The sequence below is a fragment of the Emys orbicularis genome, chromosome 3 (assembly GCF_028017835.1).
Source record: "Emys orbicularis isolate rEmyOrb1 chromosome 3, rEmyOrb1.hap1, whole genome shotgun sequence".
Taxonomy (NCBI): domain Eukaryota; kingdom Metazoa; phylum Chordata; order Testudines; family Emydidae; genus Emys; species Emys orbicularis.
In genome coordinates this window covers 120,460,029-120,480,501 of record NC_088685.1, presented here as the reverse complement: position 1 = coordinate 120,480,501, position 20,473 = coordinate 120,460,029, and the positions used below count along the sequence as shown (strand labels likewise).

At 41.0% G+C, this 20,473-nt stretch overlaps 2 protein-coding genes across 2 annotated transcripts in view; one reads left to right on the top strand and one right to left on the bottom strand.

The window, feature by feature from the left end:
• The window catches only part of TFB1M (transcription factor B1, mitochondrial), a 56,404-nt gene that overhangs the window by 23,340 nt on the left and 12,591 nt on the right, over positions 1 to 20,473 (top strand). Inside the window, exon 5 of the mRNA XM_065401600.1 lies at positions 2,441 to 2,560. Within this exon, the coding sequence (XP_065257672.1) occupies positions 2,441 to 2,560 (120 nt within the window). The remainder of the gene's footprint in view (positions 1 to 2,440; positions 2,561 to 20,473) is intronic.
• Positions 16,239 to 16,898, bottom strand: CLDN20 (claudin 20). The gene has a single exon (XM_065400300.1). It carries the CDS (start codon positions 16,896 to 16,898, stop codon positions 16,239 to 16,241), a length of 660 nt encoding a protein of 219 aa, XP_065256372.1.

Here is a 20,473-nt window from a genome sequence, read left to right as displayed (position 1 = left end):
TAGCTCAAATGACATGCAAAATAGCATACCCGTTAAGTTCCTTGTATTTAGAAAGCTGAAAAGACTGAACATTATAAAGTGGAGTGATGTTCTCAAGGTCATGGAATGAGTCAGTGGTGGTGGTTGTTGTGTTTACACTGTAGGATCTTGTGTTTCTTGGTTTCTCATTTATTTAAATGTGTGTGATTCCAATGAATATTTTATAAAAGAGAAGATCAAAGCCTTTCAGTGTTATGGTTCACATTTCCTTTATTTATATGAGTTGGTATGCCTTTTTGGGAAATACACTACCTTCAGTAAAAAGAAACAGGTTACCTTATGGTCAGCTAGGAAACTGGGAGTCAGAATTTCTAGGTTTTATTCCTGGATCTGCCACTCTCTGTTTAGGCCTTAGGCAAGTTGTTTCACCTTTCTTCCTCTGTTTAACTGTTTGTAAAAATTGGATGTAGATATCCAGGATATAGGTGTCTTATAAATACTTAAAATGCATTAGTAGAAGAACAGGAATAACAACACTTAGCCAGATTCACCGAGGTGTATGGAGATACATGTTTAGATCATCAGATGAAAGATACTAGTAAACAGAATTTCTATTTTTGTTGGAAGAAAAAAAAAGTGTGACCAAAAATACTTATTACTGTTGTTTTTTACGTGGCACAAAATCAGACATTGCCCATATATGGATTTTAGATGGAATGAGAAGCTTGAAAGACGAAAAAGGGCAATCTGTATCATCACAAAAAAAGTGATGATACAGATTCTGACAGTAAAACGTCTTTGTACAACTTTGTGGCACATAACTTGCATTTTCTTGCCTGGTGTTTTCAGGGAAGTTGAACTGTTGTTGAAATGAAATGACTGAAGTGGTTTAAGTGCTAGTATGGATCAAACAAAATCAAGTGTTATGATCTCTTTCTGAAATAGCATTGAAAATGATTTTGTATTTTTTCTACATTAGCACTTAAACCATCTGTAGTGTCAGGACAGGGGTTTTCCGCAACAGTTCAATTTCCTAGTGTATGCAAGGCTTCAGTTAGCCATGCCAACATTTCAATGGTACTGTGTTCACTGGAGGGCACATTGGATGCAGCTATTGCCATCAGATATCCATGTCCTCTTTTTCATCTGTATATATTGTGAAAACAAAGGTGATGTGACAAATGAGGACATGAATCACCTTACGATATTTTAGTGCAATAAGGGCCACTTCTAATGTTCGGTGGCATTCTGTACTTGTCACTCTTTGTACAAATACCTTGAGGTCTTGTCTACACTGGCTAAATATACAAAACACAATTCCTACCAGATCATGAGCACTGTAGTGTAGACAGGACCAATTTTTACCACTTTTAACTAAAATATCTGGAAGTCACAGGAGCCTTCTTTATCCTACTGCTTCCTCATGTTTTCATACCAGTTCAGTGGAACTGACGTTAGGACTTATTGAAAAATGTATGAAAAAATTCCCATGTGTTTCTGTAGCTTAGCAAGGGAGGTACCCTGTGGCGTGTTTCCCAACTGCAAACAGAGGCACCAACAGCAGATAGAGGTTACATTTCCACCTACTCCACTCAATATTATTTCTCAACCTGATTGTTCATTATGTGACCCACAACACTGTTTCATTCCTAGCTCCATTATACTTAGTTTCCAATAATGCACAACTATTGTGGTGGTCATTTACAAAACTAGTAATTGTGGCTTTGTAAGTCTTTTTGGGACTTTTTTTGGAAATTAAGAGATCTTTAGAGCTGAATTTTAAGTGGGAAAAAAATTTGAAGATTTGTTCCCTCATTTTTATTAAACTGTTTCATTTAACAATATTTTAAAAATGTCATCCAGTTATCGAGGAGGGAAAAATCAGCCTTATCTTTGTAATAAGTGCAGATGGATTTACAGGGAATAATACTTTTATTTGCTTCCTTATACTGAGTCTGTGAGAACCTCATTTGACTAATATTTGATCTAGCAAGAATTAAAAAAGACCAGAAAAATAAACACCCAAACATGCACATTGGGAACAAAAGAGGCTTTGAGAACATTGTCACCCAATTCTGTCTTCAGCATGAGCCCTACAAGCAGATCTGTTCAGGTGGCTCCCAGAACCGTTTCTTATATCAGTGAAGCTCCACAGAAGTTCAGGGAACTACCTGTGCAGATTTAACTACAGGTTTGGGGCAATAAATTGTATGTAATTCAGATACTTTGATAGGCATGTTAGAAAAACTTTAGAGGGTTTGAACGTTATTTTTGATCTTTGTATTTACTTTTAAGAGGGTGCCTTTTTTAAAAAAAAAAAAAAAAAAAATTTTTTTTGTTACTCTTGGTTTTAAATATCCTTACCTTAGATTAAGCTGCAAGTTGATAGAGCTTTAATATTCTTTCCACTTGGTCAGTCTGGATTCATTGACTTATAAATGACACTCTGATTATCCCATAGAGGCTCACAGCCACCACAGGAAGCAAGCAACGTAGCAGACTGTCCATCATGTCTCAGTACCTCTGCACTGTTCAAAACTGTTTCACAATTCCAGGTCGAGCCTTTGTTCCAAAACCAGAGGTGAGTCATCCTTTGTGCATTGACTTTGCTAGCAGGAGATACATGCTACAGTTTCATCTAATTCTTTATAGTAACTGCAACTTGTACAAAAAGGACTGATCCTGAGAGATGCTTAAAGCCATTGGAATGAATGGGAGTTGAGGGCACACAGCACCTTTCATGATCAAGGCCAAAAGCAATGTGGACCTGATCCTGAAAAAGACATAGCCTACTGTATTTCTGCAATCAGAGATGAGTAATAAAATGACAGGAGGCATGGAAAGTCTTCCATACGAGGAGAGCTTGAAAAGGTTGTGACTGTTTACAGAGGAGATGGTATAAAGAAGTTAAATAAAAGAACATGGGAAACACTCAGTGAAATTGAAACATGGTAAATTTAAAATTGATAAAAGGAAATATCTTTTACATCACATAGAGTTACCTTGTGACAGTCAGTTCCACAGGTTATCATTGAGGCCAAGAGTTTAGTGGGACTCAAAATCGGGTTAAACATTTATGTGGATAACATTCACAGTGACATTAGATCTGATATTTTTAAAGAAGGGATACAAATTGTCATGTTTCAGGGAATAAACAAACCACTAAGTGAGAGGGTCAAGAAAATTGTTCTGCTATGGATAAGCTATTCCGTAATTGTCTACTTTGATGATTCTTGTATCTTGCTTTGGAGCATCTGGTACTAGTCACTTCTGAAAGAGGATATTGGACTAGCTGGATCTGCTGGGCCAATCAGATTTCCCTTCTTTTAATTAATTTTTCTCCTTTAAATAGACAACCTTTATCGATGGAATCAGATCAGTGCTTCCACAATTAGAATGGTACAGTTTTGAGTGCACACAGTTTTGTACTTATACTTTTTCTCTGAGGAAGATCCTCAAAGCAAAATACATTATATGGGCTCTATACCACTTTGTACTGCATTCATTAATGCTGAACAGTGACAGCACATTGATTCTAAAGTTTCATCCAGCAATAAACATCTTTGTGGGAATCAATAAAATAGTTTTAAAGTATTTAGTGACAGAATATGAAATGAAAATATTCCTTAAGCAGATTAATAGCCAGTGAGCAACTGTAAAAAAATTGATTGGAATATGAGTGTACTTTATGTCCGGACTTAATACACTATGAGGCGGTAACAACCCCTCTTGAGGCGGTAACAACCCCTCAGCACCGGTGCATACCTAATGCATTTTCCTTATGCATTAACCTTATTGGCGGCGGCAAAACAGTTCCCCAGCACCGCTCTGCATTTGATCTTGCTGCACTAGTCAATAAGTTCAGATGGTGTAAGCCCAACAGGGACAGACAGCCCCACGGACAGTCCTCCTCTGATACCCCAATAGAGATTTCAAAAGGTCTCCTAACTCTATTGTGGCTCCATGGGGTTTAAAGGGGAACGGTCCGCAGCAGTTGCCACTGTCTCAGCAGGCGTTGCCATCCTGGACGAGCCCCCAAATTGTCGGAGAATAACACAGTTCTTACTCTTTCGGTTGGGTACAGCAAAGTCAGATAGCAATTGCATAAAGGGAGAGAGTGCACTAGGACACATTTTATTAATGCTTGGCAGTGTTTTGCAGATTTTACAGCTGCTTGGGCACATTTAAGCCCCCCCTTTTTTTGATTGTTAGCCAAGTTTTAGCTGTGGGCAGTGTCCTTGAATGGGGCCAGCGCCTTATTTTTGGACTGAGGTTGCTAGCTATTTTTTTTTTTTTTTTTAGTTTTGGCTTTTTTTAATTTATAAAGGTAACTTTTTTACTTTTTATTTATATATATATTTTTAATAATGAACATTTATACATTGCTATTATATAGTACATTAGTTTTATTATTTAATGTATGCAATATACATTTTTTAAAATAATTTATATACAGAGCTTTGGCGCAACAAGCCAGGACAAGCACACCCACTTTTGAGGAGTTTACTTGGTACAACCTTTGGTGTTCAATAGTGGGTGTTTGGTTTTTTTAATAGCTTTTTGGGTAGAACAGGGGTCGGCAACCTACGACACGCGTGCCGATTTTTTGGAATTGCACGCGGCTGCTTGCCGCGGTTCCGACCCCCAGCCGCACTCAGCCCCCCCGCCCACCGCTCTCCCCTGCTGGGGCAGGAGGCAGAAGCTTCGTCCTGCAGCAGCCAAGCTCCCCCGCTTCTTCCCCCAGCCGTGGTGCAGCCTGCTTTCCTGCCCCTCCTCCTCTCCTTCCCTGCGCCGGCCCTTGCAAAGGGAGGGGGGGAGGAGTGGCAGCGTGGCTGCTCCGCAAAAGCCCCGCGGCCCCGCTCTCCCAGCCGGAGCTCCAGCCGGCGCGCGGCAGCCCCGCAGCCCATTGCTAAAGCCGGCCTTGGGTAAAGGAGGCAGAGAAGAGGTAGGGACTGGGCCTTGGGGCAGGGAGTGGAACAGGACATATCCCTTCCAGCCCCCTGCCATGAGCCACTCAGGGCAGGGGGCTGGGAGCACCCCCACGAGCCAAGCACCCCAGCCCTCTGCCCTGCACCTCCACACACACCCCAGCCTTCTGCCCTACACCTCCACACACACCCCAGCCTTCTGGCCTGCACCCCCCACACCCCTCCAGCCCTCTGCTCTGACCTCTGAAGCCCCCCACACCCCCAGCCTTCTGCCCTGCACCCCCCCACACCCCTCCAGCCCTCTGTCCTGACCTCTGAAGCCCTCCACACACCCCCAGCCTTCTGCCCTGCACCGCCACACACCCCCAGCCCTCTGCCCTGACCTCTGAAGCCCCCCACACCCATCCTTCTGGGGGGGTGGGGGGCTTCAGAGGTCAGGCCCCACTCAGCCCGCTGCCGGCCTAGGTGAACAGAACGCCAGGCTGGCAGCGAGCTGAGCAGGCTGGTGGCGTAAGATCAGCATTTTAATTTAATTTTAAATGAAGCTTCTTAAATATTTTGAAAACCTTGTTTACTTTACATACAACAATAGTTTAGTTATATAATATATAGACTTATAGAGAGAGACCTTCTAAAAAACGTTAAAATGTATTACCGGCACGTGAAACCTTAAATTTAAAGTAAATAAATGAAGACTCGGCACACCGCTTCTGAAAGGTTGCCTACCCCTGGGCTAGAAATTTGAGGTAGCCAGAAGGATTCCATGTGCAAAATGGGGACTGGGTTAACCTTTTATGTTTTTGCTTTTAAAGACTGTTGGTATGCAAATTTTAACAACAATTTTTTTTAATTAAAAGATTTGGCCAATGAAGTTTTTTTTTTTTTTATTTAAGCAAATGTATTAGACTTTAGTATATTACATTTTTTTGATTTATTTAAACATTTTGTATTTTAAGTTGAGTAAAATAAGTATTTGCTTTTTTTTATTATTTAATTTTATTTAATTTTGAATTAGACTGTTCTATGAAAATATTAAACATAACAATTTTGGCCACAAGACAAACACCACAAGACAGGACATAAAACACAGAAATAATTTTTATTGTTCCAGTAAATGCAAGGTACGTTGAATGCTGTTTAGCTGGCGTTTGGTTTTTTTTGATGATTTGCAAGACAAAAGAACAGAGGTCTACCCCTTTTGGACAGTCGGTCATTGCTTAAAATATTTTTTTTTTATATACAAATACTTTTGTTATTTTAGGCAAAACAGAGGAATTACCCCATATTTTTTTGTATTTGTTTTATAGGCAGCCCAGGTTTTAGTGGCTTTTTTACCTTATTAGTTAGATAATTTGCATTAGTACAGATGCTTTTTGGCTTGCTTTTGGATTTAAAGCTATTTACAGCTTAAAGATTTTTACTTAAAAAAAGGACACACTTAACTTTTTTAGACTTTTGATTGCCTTTTATTTTTAACTTTTGCTTTTAAACACATAGTGATTTGAAAGAAAACATTACTTATAGTGCCCCTTAGAGCCCAATACGGTTTTAATTAAATAGCATGGTAAGTTTGCATTTTTTTTATTTTTGCTATAATATATACTGCACATGTTCTGGGGAAAATGCACACTTTTTTATAATTTAATTTTTATAACACTAGTTATATTAATTTTTACATAAGGTGTAACTCTTTTTTTTGTGCTTACAAAATTTTTATGCATCCACAGCAAAGTAACAGCTCGACCCCACACAGCCAGGGGTACTGTGGTGGTTAGATTTTTTATTTGCTATCTGTTACCCAAAAACAAATTTAATTTTTATTTTTATTTTTTTGGCTTTGATTACCCTGCTGCAGCCTTGTGTAAATAATATGTAAGAAATGTAAAATGTAGACTAAAGTCTAAATAAATAAAAAAAATAAAATATCAAAATGACCTATGTATCAACAAAATGCAGCTGTTGCTTATTATTGTCTGTAACAAAAGGTATAAATGCTTGCTGTAATTGTTTACCTGTTAAAAAACCTGCCTTTAAAAAAAAAAAAAAAAAAACCCTATGTCCTAGTGCACTCTCTCCCTTACGCAATTGCTTAAAAAAATAAAATATCTAACTTTGCTGTACCCAGCCAAAAAAATAAAAACTGTGTTATTCTCCAACGTGAGTAAACATTTAGAGAGAAAGTTTAAAAACAATATCAGGAAAGTGATCCTCAGGCATAAGGGGGATGCTTAGCTGCAACAGAGCATTAGTGAAACTACAGTATATAAATCAGTCTGATCAACTCCCAGTTCAGCTGCTACAGTGCTACTCACATGCTGTTCAGAAACATTTTAGGGCTGCTCAGTGTATAGCAGCATTGGAGTAAATTGAGGCTGGAGGCAACTGAGTGAAGCACTACCACTGAAAAGGCTTAGAATAATGCAGATTATTAATGTTTTCTGATGGCAGTGGGGAAATCTGTTTCAATAAGTGAGTATTTCCCCTCTCTTCTTCTTTCTAAAGTAAACCATTCTTTTGGACTGTGATTTGAAAACTGCTTACTGAAAATAGCAAGGTCTCTTAACTAAAGGAAATAACTGATTAATGAAATATCTACGCATATTTCTAAAGTGTGTTGTTTTAAATGTTTTACAATCCCATTCCGAGGGATGAGCCAGAGCTGGTCACAAGTTATACTTGTGACATCCCAGTCCTTTCCGTAGCAATGTATTGGTATATCAAAAACTGTCCTGTAATGTTGAAGAGTTTTTAAAGAAACCTCAAACAAATGACACAGCTAACATTGCCAAACAATGGAGTTTTATCAGTACATGCCAAAATGCTGGAGCTGGGTCAGTTTGTTTAAATATATTTTGTGACGGGTTGGAAACACACACACACGGAAACACACACCGCCACCTGATGTGCTGGGGTTTCACTGAGCCTGCCTGCTCCACTAGCCGAGGCTCCCTCTCCCTCTTTTACTGAATCAGGCTTTCCGGCCTCTGGCAGCGCGCACACACAGGTAGGGACGAACCAGCTGTAGAATCACACAGAGTCTGCAAGCAGCTCTCTATGGGGAGATTCAGGTAAGAAATTGCCCGTCACTGAAGTGCACACCCCCTTTGGGTTGTAAACCCAAAATAATATTGTCTTGCGCTGTACAGAGAGAGCTGCACAGTGCAAGCTCATAAAAATTTGCCCTCTCCCTCTGTGATGTTGCACTTCATATGTTTTATGGAAATATGTTTATCAGTGTGAATATCATGTAACTGGAATATGCTTCATGCAAAAGGTCTCTTGTAAGGTATCATTACAAAGCTTATGATCTACTGAGTGTGTTCATCCTGTTTGTTTGCATGTATTATTTCTATGTCTGGAGTTAGGAGAATAAGCTATAAACTTGTATTACTGATGTAAACACATTAAGTGGAAGCCATTAAGGGTGCTTCAGAATCAATGAACTGTGAATGGGTTTGTTTACCTGCAAGCCTTCCTGTGTTCTTGTAAGCCAGCCCAGGAAGAATGGTGGAATCCATCTTAAACCTGGTGCTTTTCCATTTAGAAGGAGGAGTGGGGATCCAGAGAGACAAAAGATTCCCGCCTCGTGCCAAAGCTATAAATGGGAGTGGAAGAGAACAAAGGGAGGTCCTAGTTGTGAGAGAGCTCCTGCTTTTCACCTAATGTGCCTGCTGAACCTAACAAGGAATGTACCGGGGAAAGGATTGGGCCCAGACTAGGAAGGAGTCTAGTCTGTGAAAGAAGCTTATTGGAACATCTCTGAGGGTGAGATTTACCTGTATTCAGTTTCTTAATGTATTAGGCTTAGACTTGCATGTTTTGTTTGATTTTGCTTGGTAACTTACTTTGTTCTGTCTGTTATTACTTGAAACCACTTAAATCCTACTTTTTATGCTTAATAAAATCACTTTGGTTAATTAATTAACCCAGAGTAAGTGATTAATACCTGGGGGAGCAAACAGCTGTGCATATCTCTCTATCAGTGTTATAGAGGGCGGACGATGTATGAGTTTAGCCTGTATAAGCTTTATACAGAGTAAAGCGGATCTATTGGGGGTTTGGATCCCAGTGGGGTCTGGGTGCTGGAGATAGGTGACCTGCTGAGCAGTTTTTGATTAAAGTCTGCAGCTTTGGGGGCGTGGACCAGACCTGGGTCTGTGTTGGAGCAGACTGGCGTGTCCAAGCTGGCAGGGAAAACGGGCTCAGAGGTAACTTCAGCACATCAGGTGACAGTCCCAAGGGGGTCTCTGTGACCAAACCCCTCACACCGTCAATGTGGAGAGAGAGATGCGCCTGTCCCTCCTCCCTCCCCCCCCCCCAATATGAATTACACAAACTGGTTTATGTTATAAACAAGAAATAAGTTTAACAACTATAAAAGGTAACTTTTAAGTGATTATAGGGGATAGCAAACAGAACAAAGCAGATTACCAAGCAAATAAAACAAAACATGCATACTAAGCTTAAGATTGTAAAGAGACTGGTTTCAAGAAGTAATTTCTCATCCTAAATGTTGCTTTTGGGGCCGGTTGCAGAAATTCTTGAAGGTTAGCTACCCTGCTTGCAGCTTAAATCTTCAGGTATCTTATTCGCAGACTAGATCCCTTTTCCAGCCTGGGTTCAGTACTCCTCCTCTTTTCCCTTTGTCCTTGTTCCTTAGGTGTTTCCAGCAGTCATCCTGGGTTGGGATTCAGTGAAGAGTGAACCAAGATCAACTTACTCCCCAGCCTTAAATAAGATTTACATAAGGCGAGAATCTTTTGTTTCCCAGTCTTGACCTCCCCCGCCCCCCAGTGGAAAATTACTAGATGTCCAAGATGGTGTTTAGTACCAGGTGACATGACCACATGGCCTAGTAGTGTCACAGCTACTTCCTAGGATGCCTCTCAGGAAGGAGAGAGTTAGTGTCTTCAAAGTCTTATTGTTTCTTCCCAATGGCCCATCAGTGCTGATGGCCGGTTGTCTGGGGGTGTGTGTGTGTGTCTCTCACACACACACACACACACACACACACACACACACACACACACACACACACACACACACACACACACACACACACACACACACACACACTCACTCACTCAATATTCCTAACTTTAGATACAGAAATGATACATGCATACAAATTAGATAATCACATTCAGTAAATTGTAACCTTTCCAATGATACTTTACAAGACCCATCTTGCATAAAATATATCCGTTACACCACAGCCATAGCATAAGCATATTTCCATAAAGAATATGGGGCATAACGTCACATATTCGTAACACTCCCCTAATGAGAAGGGGTAGGCATTGCTTTTTTATATACTGCTGCAGATAGGAGAAGCAGAGAGGATACCAAGATGGTCAATAACTTATTGGGGAGAGCTGCGTTGTGTATGATGGCATCGCTCTCTTTGGAGACTAGCTGGGGATGGATCCAGAGCAGCAGCACTGCAGTGTGATGAGGCACTTCCCAACTGATAGTTTAATAAACTCAAGATTCCAAAAATGAAAAGAGAAAGCGGGAAAATGTGTGCGATTTATTTCCAGCCTGAAATTCCCTCAGTACTTCTCCCCAGTGCTTGTGGCCCAGTTGTCTGCACATGAGAATTATCAACCATTACTAGTATTATTGTTTCTTGAAAGGAAGAATACCCCCTGGGTAGGAATCATTAGTGCTGTGATCCCTGTTTGTGTGGGGGGGCACTGCTTTTTTTTCTGGTGTGACACTGTGGAAGCTATGATAACTTGAGCACTTCAGATAAACAGCTCTATGCTATTAAGAATAGAAGGCTGGGGACAGGGCATTCTAGGTGAAGTGTCCCTGGGTCTGGAACTTGCTTCCCTTCTTGATCCCTCGGAACCTGTCTTTGTTGACCCTTGGGTCCTGCTGCAAAACTTGTCGGCTTTCTCAGGTCATTCTAGGGGGGGCAGGTTTGGTGATAGGATGGACTTGGTGATGGGATGGGATTCTTTGGGGCAGCAACGTTTTTGGAAGATCTGCCTTTTTAATGTTTTTGTTTTGATACAAATGTGTATTTATTTTGACTAGAAAACCTGATATGCATAGTTGAAAAATGCAAATAAAAATAACTAAATCCTGTTGAACCATGTCATTGCCCCTTTGCTAGTGATCTACTGGAGAGCTCTCTAGTCGTCTTTATTTACTCCTGTGGGAATTCTGTGCCACTGCGCATGTGCAGAATTTTTGTCCCCCGCAGATTTCTTTTCTCCCCCACAGAAAAATGACTTTCTGACAGGGAAGCAAAGGGAAGTCACAAGAGCGGTCATGCGACCCTCCCCAGCAGTATGTTTCGCGTGGGGGCGGGGGCAGGACTGGGGAAGACCCGGCTGGTGGCTACTACCCTGCGTCGGGCTCAGCTGCTAGTTCAGGATGGGCTGGGGAGGAGGGAGCTTCCTCTTCCCCTGCACAGCATCTGGGGCCAGGTCAGACCCACCCCCAGATTTCTCCCCCGGCTGCAGGAAGCTCTGCACCCTCCCCCCCGCGATTCCTGCACCCATTACTCCTCAGCTGCAGGGGGAGGGACCCATATACATGGAGCTGCTCCCCCATCCTCTCAACCCCTGCACATCCAGACCCCCTCATACCCAGACTTTCCCACCAAATCTCTTTCTCCCCCCCCCCCGTGAGCTCCACTCCCCCTGTACCTGGACCACCCGACCCGCATCCCCACCCCACCAAGCCCCAACCAGCTGCACCTGGCTCCCCACCCAAGTGAGGCCCATTCCCCCAGCATCTGGATCCCCCACTGAGCCCCCCACACCCCTCCTGCTGAGCCCCAACCACCTTTATCAGGAACCCCTGCTTCCCATTACCATTGCACCCAGAACCCCCCAACAAGCCCCTGTGTATCCAGATCACCCCCGCACCCAGATTGCCCCACACAGAACCCTCTCAACCCACACCCGGATCCCCCCACACTAAAGCCCCTCCACACTTGGATCCTGACTTGCTGAGCCTGCCTGCCCACCTGGAGAGGCAGGGCCCTGGGGTGTTTCTGGGACAGACCTGGTCCTTGTATCAGGGTTGGGTGCAGCCTTACTGCTGAGTCCATGCCCCAGGGCATGGGGGCGGAAGCTGCACAGTGATCTCCCACCTCTGTGCAGCTAGTAGCCTGTGCTCCCCAATGCCATGCTGGAGCCTCCACATTTATTTGACACATAAAATTTTCAGAATTTTAAAATACCGTGCGCAGAATTTTTAATTTTTTGGCACAGAATGCCCTCAGGAATATTTATTTTTTTTACTGTCTGTGACTTAAAGTACTATAGCCCTTTTAACTTTTAGCATATTATTTTTCATTTCCCTCCTCTTCCCTACCCCGACTCCTGTCTGCATCTTTTCCCTCCCAGTTATAAAATAGTACTACTATCACTTTTTTTTATCCTTCTCTGGCCACTCCACCCTCGAGTAGGCAGAGAACAGCATGCTTCCTGCCCACTTATCTGCTCTCTCCAGCTCTTTTTTAAATTAATACATAGCTACTTCTTGGCATCCAGAAAATCCCTGCCCTTGGTTTCTGAGGAGCAGACTGAGCCTCTTCCAGGTATGAGACAGGAAGAGACCAGCGGCTGGAAAGGCATAAGAGGGTCTTGCTGGCAAGGAGTGGTGGTTTCCAACTTGGGATGGGTGAAGTTGCCTCTCCATGGGAGTTGGACCTGTCCCCATTATAAGCAGTGGGGTTACACATGTGTAACTGAAAGCAGACTATAGTCTGCAGACTGTTACTTACAAGAGTGCATGAAACAAAAACTGCACAGCTTCACTGTCAGATCCCAGGCTGAGTTTGCAGGGCCGATTAAGAAAAAATATTTTTACTTGTAAACTCAGCAGATTTAACCTGGAATCCTTGAGAGAGAAAAACATAGTTCTGTGATGCCATGTTCACAGTAGAGCCACATTTCCAAGTTCTACTGATTTCCTTCCTGCTCTACCTTCTCTTGTAATTTCATATCCCAGCAGAAGCAGCTCAAGGGACAGTACAGGCAGCCTGAAGATAACAGGGTCGTATAAAGTACCCCTGGGGTCAGTCCTGTATCCTCTCCCCTTCCTCCCAGTGGGAGATCCCCTGAACTGCCAGAAAGGAAGGGGAGACAGACCAGTGCTTCTCAGGAAGGAGGAGGGAGTTCAAAACTCTGGCCAACTTCTCTAACTCGCCTGCAGAGCTCTTCTGGAGAGACTGCTCTCCCCTGCCTTAGCCCATTTCTAGGTCTTTGTCTGTCTTTGTCTCCTCTTCTGGGCTGCATTGTTTTTCCTCCAGCCTTGTTGTCTCCCAGATTCTTTGCTCTTAATCTTCTCTCCCCCACTTGTGTTCTCCCCCCCCCCACCGCCCCCCCATTTCCTCTGCATCTTGAGCCTCTGTGTGTCACACATTGCTAATTACGCTCAAAGCTACCTGGAACTTCTTACTGCCAGCATGGAGAAAAGACTACGGTCAGTCAGGGGCACTAAACATCTACAATTATTTTTTTTAAAGACCTGTTGTTTTGTTGGCCATTTACTTCCTCCAACTTTCAGTTTTTATAAAGTAATATCAGTGAGTCCTAGCTCCCTTTTATAGCGGTAATGTGTGAACCGAGAGCAAATGAGGAAAACCTAGAGCTGGGGCCAAAATCTCAACTTGGTGCTGGTCATCCCCTCCTCTCCAGCAAAGTTGAGGGCATGGCAGCATTGGTGTAGTCAAAACTGGGGCTACTGCAAACCAGCCTCCTGAATCAGGTAGCTGTAACTGGATCCCTGTTGCCTCCCACTCTCCTATGTTAAATAGAGCTCCACCACCTGAGAATCTGGCTCACAGACTGTTGATAGGCTGTTAGCTGGCAGTGGGTTGATCAGAATGATGTCCTGTAATCCCCTGTCTTTCTCTGATTAGTACCCTTCAAAAAAGACGACATGCTTAAAGTTAAGCTTTTGTTTATTGAATATTTTTCTCTAAACTAAAGCAAATAGTGACTATTTCAAGAGCAAAAGAAACAGAAATCAGCAGACAAAAACATTGCAGCTATTTTTCACCCTCCTTTTGCCACATTTTGCTTTATGACTCCTGCTGTCTTGTAGATTTATCCTCTAACTTCTTGCCATGATCCTTGAGAGTTTGACTACCATACAACCTTAATTAGATACCAATACTGGATGTGGAGCTGCTTTTTTTTTTTTTTTTTCTCTTGGGAAGTTGTTGAGGCGCTTGTTGTGCGTTAAACAAACAGCTCTTGCTTAGCTTTTGCATTGGTAAATAAGGAACTTCTGATTCTTCTATATAAGTAGTCTTGGCAAAGGAGTCTCTTAGCTGCTTATGTAACAATTGGAGTCTTCCGTTTTGCTTACAACATGCAAATAAATATTTTTTGTCTTTCCCAAGACTTCTTTTTTGGTTCTTGTTTTCTCTGGTGATTTTTAAAAAATACTGATTTAAATTTACAGGCTAGAGATGCTCCTGATTAAGTACAGGACATGCAACTAAATTTGACATGCAAATATTTTTGAAACAATAATACCTCAATTAATCAGTTCTCCAGAAAAATATAGGTGTTTCAAGAAAACTATACACCCTTAAATGTATACACTTTTACAACATAAACTCAATACAACTGTCTTGGAGTGTTGCGGTGCACTAAGCCACTGTCCCTAAATAACTTTGGCTTTTTCAGTTGTGGTTCTGGCTAAGTCTGCACCACTGAATTACTGCTGATCTGGCACAGTTGCCAGTGATGGTACAAAACAAACTGCTTCATAAAATAGGCAGAAAATTCAAATGCTCACTGTTAACATATAATATAAGGCAAGTTCTCATAACTCAGAGCTAATGGATATATGATAGACACTGTCATTGTGTGTACAAAAGCATTTCTCTCTTTATAAAAGCCCATAAAAAAAGATTAAGCTTCACTCCTTCCACATCATTCAGATTTGTCTTTGTTTGATGCTTACTATATTAATCTATTTTATACTACAGTTCTACCATAGTATTTTAATGATTCATGAGCTAATAATCTGAGCACTAAAAAGCTGTATAAGAATAAACAAGACATATTCTAGTACCTGACTGAATTGTGAGGAACTTGTCCAGTGTCGTATCCCCAGACATTGAAACCTAGGTCCACTCCTCTTTTATCCCCTCACTTACATCAGCAAATTCACATCTATTTTTTTTTTTTTTTTTTTTTTTTTTTAACATTTAGGACAATATTTGACATGAGACATCTCCTACAAATGTCCAATAAGTTCTGCATGCTGGAAAGAAGGTTCTGAGGCTTTAGAAACATTCACCAAGTTAATTAAACTGACAAAGTACTTGTAAAGTAAGATGCTGTCATTGACCACTGCTGTATATGGCACATTGCAGTGGGTTTGATCCATTGACTTCAACGGGTGTTGGATCAGGCTCTATGAAATTAAATTTTAAAAGGGCCAAAAATTTATAGGGTTCAATAAATAATGAATAAATAACAGAAGGTGAAATACTCCATTAGTTAAAGGCTAGTGGTTTGCTTTGTAGAGGAAGGAAGATAGAAGTCAGGGAGGATGCAGATTTTTCTTGTGCCTAAATGTGTAGCCAGTGGGTTAAAGCTTCCAAGTATTTCCTCAGTCATGATGACACTTCTTTTGTCGTGTTCCTCCTCAAACCGAACAGTTGTTGTTTGGTGGTAGATTGCCAGCAGTTGGAGACTGCCTAGTAGACATTTCTTTTAAAATAAAAAATGGAACCCACAGCAGGTGGGGATTTTTTTGGGCCATTTTTGGCAATATCTCAATGGCAGCGTTAGCTCTTCAGCTCCTGATATGCCGATATACAATGTGGCTGCGTTTTTTAAAAAGAAATCTAGTTACCATGGCAGTTGGGAGCTGGAAATGAAAGGCAGATGTGGCTGTGATTAAAAGCAATGCATGGGGCTTCACATAGAGGGAGCGTTGGTTTTGTTTGTGCCATAATTAAAATGAAATTCTAAAAAATAAATAAATCACAAATTTTGGTACATTACTGATATCCTGTATTTGCTGAATAGATTTCGTTTTGTGTTTAACTGTCTGTGCTGTAACTAACCATTAGTTTAATTGCACTGTTTGAATTGGTTCCTTTCTCTTCAGTAAATTTCAGTTGGAAAGCCAAAGAATTTGGTTTGAAAAATCAGCAAAACAAAAATGCTAGCAGCAGCAATTTATGCTTTATTTCCTGCCATCTTTTTTCCTGTTTTTAATTACAAATAAAAATACCTTGTTAAAATGTAATTGCAGCCTTGACATTAAGAACAGTTAAGTGTTGTTGTTTTTTAAATCTAAAGTAAACAAAAAAAAAACCCCAGCTGATAAACATTACTATATTTACACATAGTCCTTCAGGTTGTAGCCTGCATTGTTCTCTTGCTGTGTGGCTGGGAACTGTTGTTGCTTAGTAGGGTAAATCCATGCTCCCTGCTGCTTTTTAAAACAGGATGTGCAGAAGATCACACCTGCAATGAACAGAAGTCCTGCTGAAATGAATCCAATATAAACAGCTCCTCCGGGTTCATTTTTACTGCTCTCTGGGACTGTTGGGTCCATAAAATTTGAAATTATCTCTCTTGTGTACCAGGATGTTGGTACCAACTCAAAGATTCCTGCAAGGATGAAGCAGACCCCTCCAGCAGAAGAAGTGTAGCTTTTGGTGTCCTTGTCCCCTCCCAACTTTGTGCACTTCATTCCTACTGTGGAGATGCAAATCCCAAAAGCTGATAGGATGCAAGACAGGACCATGGTCGTCCGTGCAGCCTGGATGTAGACAGGGAGGGATAGGACTGAATATTTCAGAGTGCAGCTAAACATCCCGGTGCTGTACCATGTGCAGTCCATCCAGAGCCCTTGCATCTGTGTTATAGCTGTTATGATATTTGAACCCACGTCTGCATTTACTTTCCAGTTGGGCAGTAAGGTGGCTGTGATGGCGCCGAAAACACCCAACAAAGCTAAAATAAAAGCAAAGAACTGTAGACCTGCTGATGCCATGATGATTATCTTCTGTCACCTTTTGTCTGCCCGTTCCTCTTCTGTTGTAAACGTATGTAGCTGGCTGATAGCTTCCCAGCCAAGGCTGTAGCCGTCTGTGTGTGACAAAAAAAGGAGGGGAGGAGAAGGGCAGGGGGAAAGAAAAGCGAAATCAGGAAACAAAAAAGCTTGCATTTAAAATAAGAGCTATCTGAATGAGTATCTGAACGTGACCCTGCAGCAGATGAGAAGCCTGCAGAACAGCTGAGCAGCTGTACACAAGGCACTTGAACATAAATGTTTACAAATGGACAGTGTTTTAGAGATCGATAACAAGAAAGAGCTGCCCTTTCATATGTGACTAAGCCATGAGCTAAAACTTGCTCCACCAAAGTTATGTTTAATGGTAACATCCAGATTTTTGGCTTATTAGGCAAAGTGAATGCTGTATATAAAATTATAGAATTTGGCAAACATACTGGGGGACAATATATTTTACTCTTCAAGTACTTGACCTTAATTGTGTAATAGGAATTGGCAGATAGCTGTTAATTGATTTTTTTAAAAATAAAAATATTGATAACATTTTCTATTTGTTCTAAAATGTTCTTGTTTAAAAATAGCAACCACTCTTGTGTCTAATAATACTATCACTGAATTACACATTTTTGGAGCGAAGAGACGGGTCAGCTTCATTTAAAATATATTTACAATTAGGCTATCATTTGTGTAACCCTTTTCTGAATTTTCTCTTTAGTTCCAGAAACATGGTCCTCAGAGCACATGAAGGATTTTAGCAGCAGTTTTATGATTGTCAGCACAAACAAATAATGATTGCACTGCCATTCAACTGATCTGTCAGTCTTAGGTTCTATAGAACGTCTGTCACTGTTGGATCTGTGTTATTTCTGTGACATGAAGGGATTCCAGTCAGTAACTCTTTGCTAAATCTAGTTTTAGGTGTTGAGTGCCATCAAGGCCTGGTGACTTTGGGAGCTGAGGCTTCTCAGCACCTTGCAAGATCATGCCCTAAGTCTCTGCCTTAAAAATCTTTCCCTAAAATTGAAGCTTGATGTCCAAATAAAGTGTCTGGCCGAAAAACAAACAATTCCCCCCAGTCATTTTAATATTATCATTTACAATTGTTTTTATCATAAGAAAAAAGATCAGTTCTTAGTGACTTTTGAATTTATTCATCTCCGATCACTATAGGGTTGCCAACCCTCCAGAATTGGCTGGAGTCTCCAGGAATGAAAGATTAATATTTAATTAAAGATTATGTCATGTGATGAGACCTCAAGGAATATGTCCAACTACAACTGGCAACCCTAGATCACTAAGAGTGGGAGAAAAAACCTGGGGTTAATTTACAATATAACCTTTATTGTATGCAGTGTTGTGGCTGTGTCGGTGTCAGGATATTAGACGAGGTGGGTGAGGTAACATCTTTTATTGGACCAACTTCTGTTGGTAAGAGAGACAAGCTTTTGAGCTGCACAGAGCTCTTCTTCAGGTCTAGGAAAGGTACTGAGTGTATCAGTGTGACACACTCAGTACTTTTCCCAGGCCTGAAAAAGAGCTCTGTGTAAGATCAGAAGCTTGTCTCTCTCACCAACAGAAATTGGTCGAATAAAAGATATTACTTCACCCACCTTATCTCTCTGATACAACCTTTAGGCTAGATTCTGCCACCTTTATACCAACTGTACCATAATCTGTGGCTTATCCCATCTAGATTAATTTGACTTCAGTAGTACAGGATCAGTCCCAATGTGAGTAAGAAGGCCAGAAGACTCCCTTAGATATTTTTAGGGGGGGAAATCTAGCTACTGAGGTGGAGATGGGATTATAACTATGCACATTCATCTGGAGAGAGATGATTCAACAAAAAAAATAATTATTTTTACAGGTGGAGTTAATGTACATTAGCCTGATTAACAGATTAGCTACATCATCTGTGGACAAAAGCCTACAATTAAAAACCAAACAGTTCTAAAAACAGTACAGTCCATTCAGTGAGTAATAGGCTTTCATTTAAGAAGAATCTGTTTCTCTCTTCCCCCCCCCCCACCCCTCCAATGCATAGTGTTCTCCAGGGATATAGTAGGAGAAGCTAATATGTGCTGTCAGCTTTAAAAAAAAAAAAAAGCATTGAAAATGTCTGGTGCGACAGCCTTATTTCTTGTCTTGCTGAGTTGGGCACTTCTTGGGATGAGAGACTGTGTTTGTTTTTAAAAAGCTTCATTTACTATTATATGAATGAGTCATGAACTAAAAATATATATTTACACATGGGAGCCTGTTGTGTACCAAAGTGTATGTGTTGTGAAAACCAATTATGTATTTAACTGATTAAATACTTACTTTTACAGGGGAGGGAGGTTGAGTGGAGGGAAGAGGGCATTTGTACCCAAAAGAGTGAAACCATTTTGGAGGCATTCTGTAGCTGGAGTTGATACTGAGTATTTTATACCCTTTTATAAAATATCTTAATGAGGTTAGTTAAATACAAAAAATATTAAAAAATATTATTGCAGTGCCGTTGAAGTGTGAAATGATCCTGTAAAAATGATTGTGGGGTTTCACATTTATGTGTCTTAATAACTTTCACATCAAACGTGCTCATTTCACAAGTAAAATTATGATTTTCCTAACTCACCAGCCCTGCCAGTTCAGCTAAAGATCTGAAAATCAAACCTCTGCACTTTGGTTTGCTCAGCATCCACAATAATAAAGAATCTATAGTTTGATGTTAGGTTTAAGTGCTTTCTTGGGACCTATGCCTAACTCTATCCGTATTCAGGACCGCACTTACACACTTGCTTAAATTCCATTAGCATAAATTCAAGCATGTGCTGCCCTAAAAGGGATGCTTTCCTGAATTGGGACCTTAGTGAAAAGTTCTGTTGATGGACAAACCAGAATAAAATCCAATCACTTTTCCATAACTATGACAGTTCTGCAAAACTAACAAGAAATTAAAGGGAGTAAATTTGTCACTAAAATCAGACTGTATAATTTTGAATACACAGGGAACAGAGGTGCTGTGTAAGAAAGTGCCATTTTTATATATTCACGTTTCTGACCATAAACACACACCAGCTTTGCTGCTTAGGCTGGCACTCTTTTTTAAACTCATGGTATTGAAGAGGAATTTTTTCACTCACGTTACAGATGGAGGGTCAGGCTACATTAACAAAAGCCAGAACACTTGCAGTAATGTAATACCAAGGATATACATTTATGAGCGTGGACACAATTCCCTTTAAAATGAGTGAATCTTCTGGGAGTCAGGTTGAATAGAAATGAGGCCACTTCTGTTTGTCATCCCAAGTAAGGCAACTTGGAGTCGCTGGAGCCTGTGAGGGAGGCCAGGATTAAGCAAAGCTTGCCTTATGAAATTACATCTGTTGTTGGCTGGGTGGGGCTTTTAGCAGAGCCACAGGGAAGGGAGAGGCGTCAGCCTGGACTCCTGCAATGTGGTTGCCAAGCTCAGTGCTGTTTGAACACTTTTTAAAATGTCATTTATTTTTTTTACTTGTGTAAATGAAAACAAGTGGAATTTGTAATGTCAGAGGTTTAGGGAAAAGTCACAA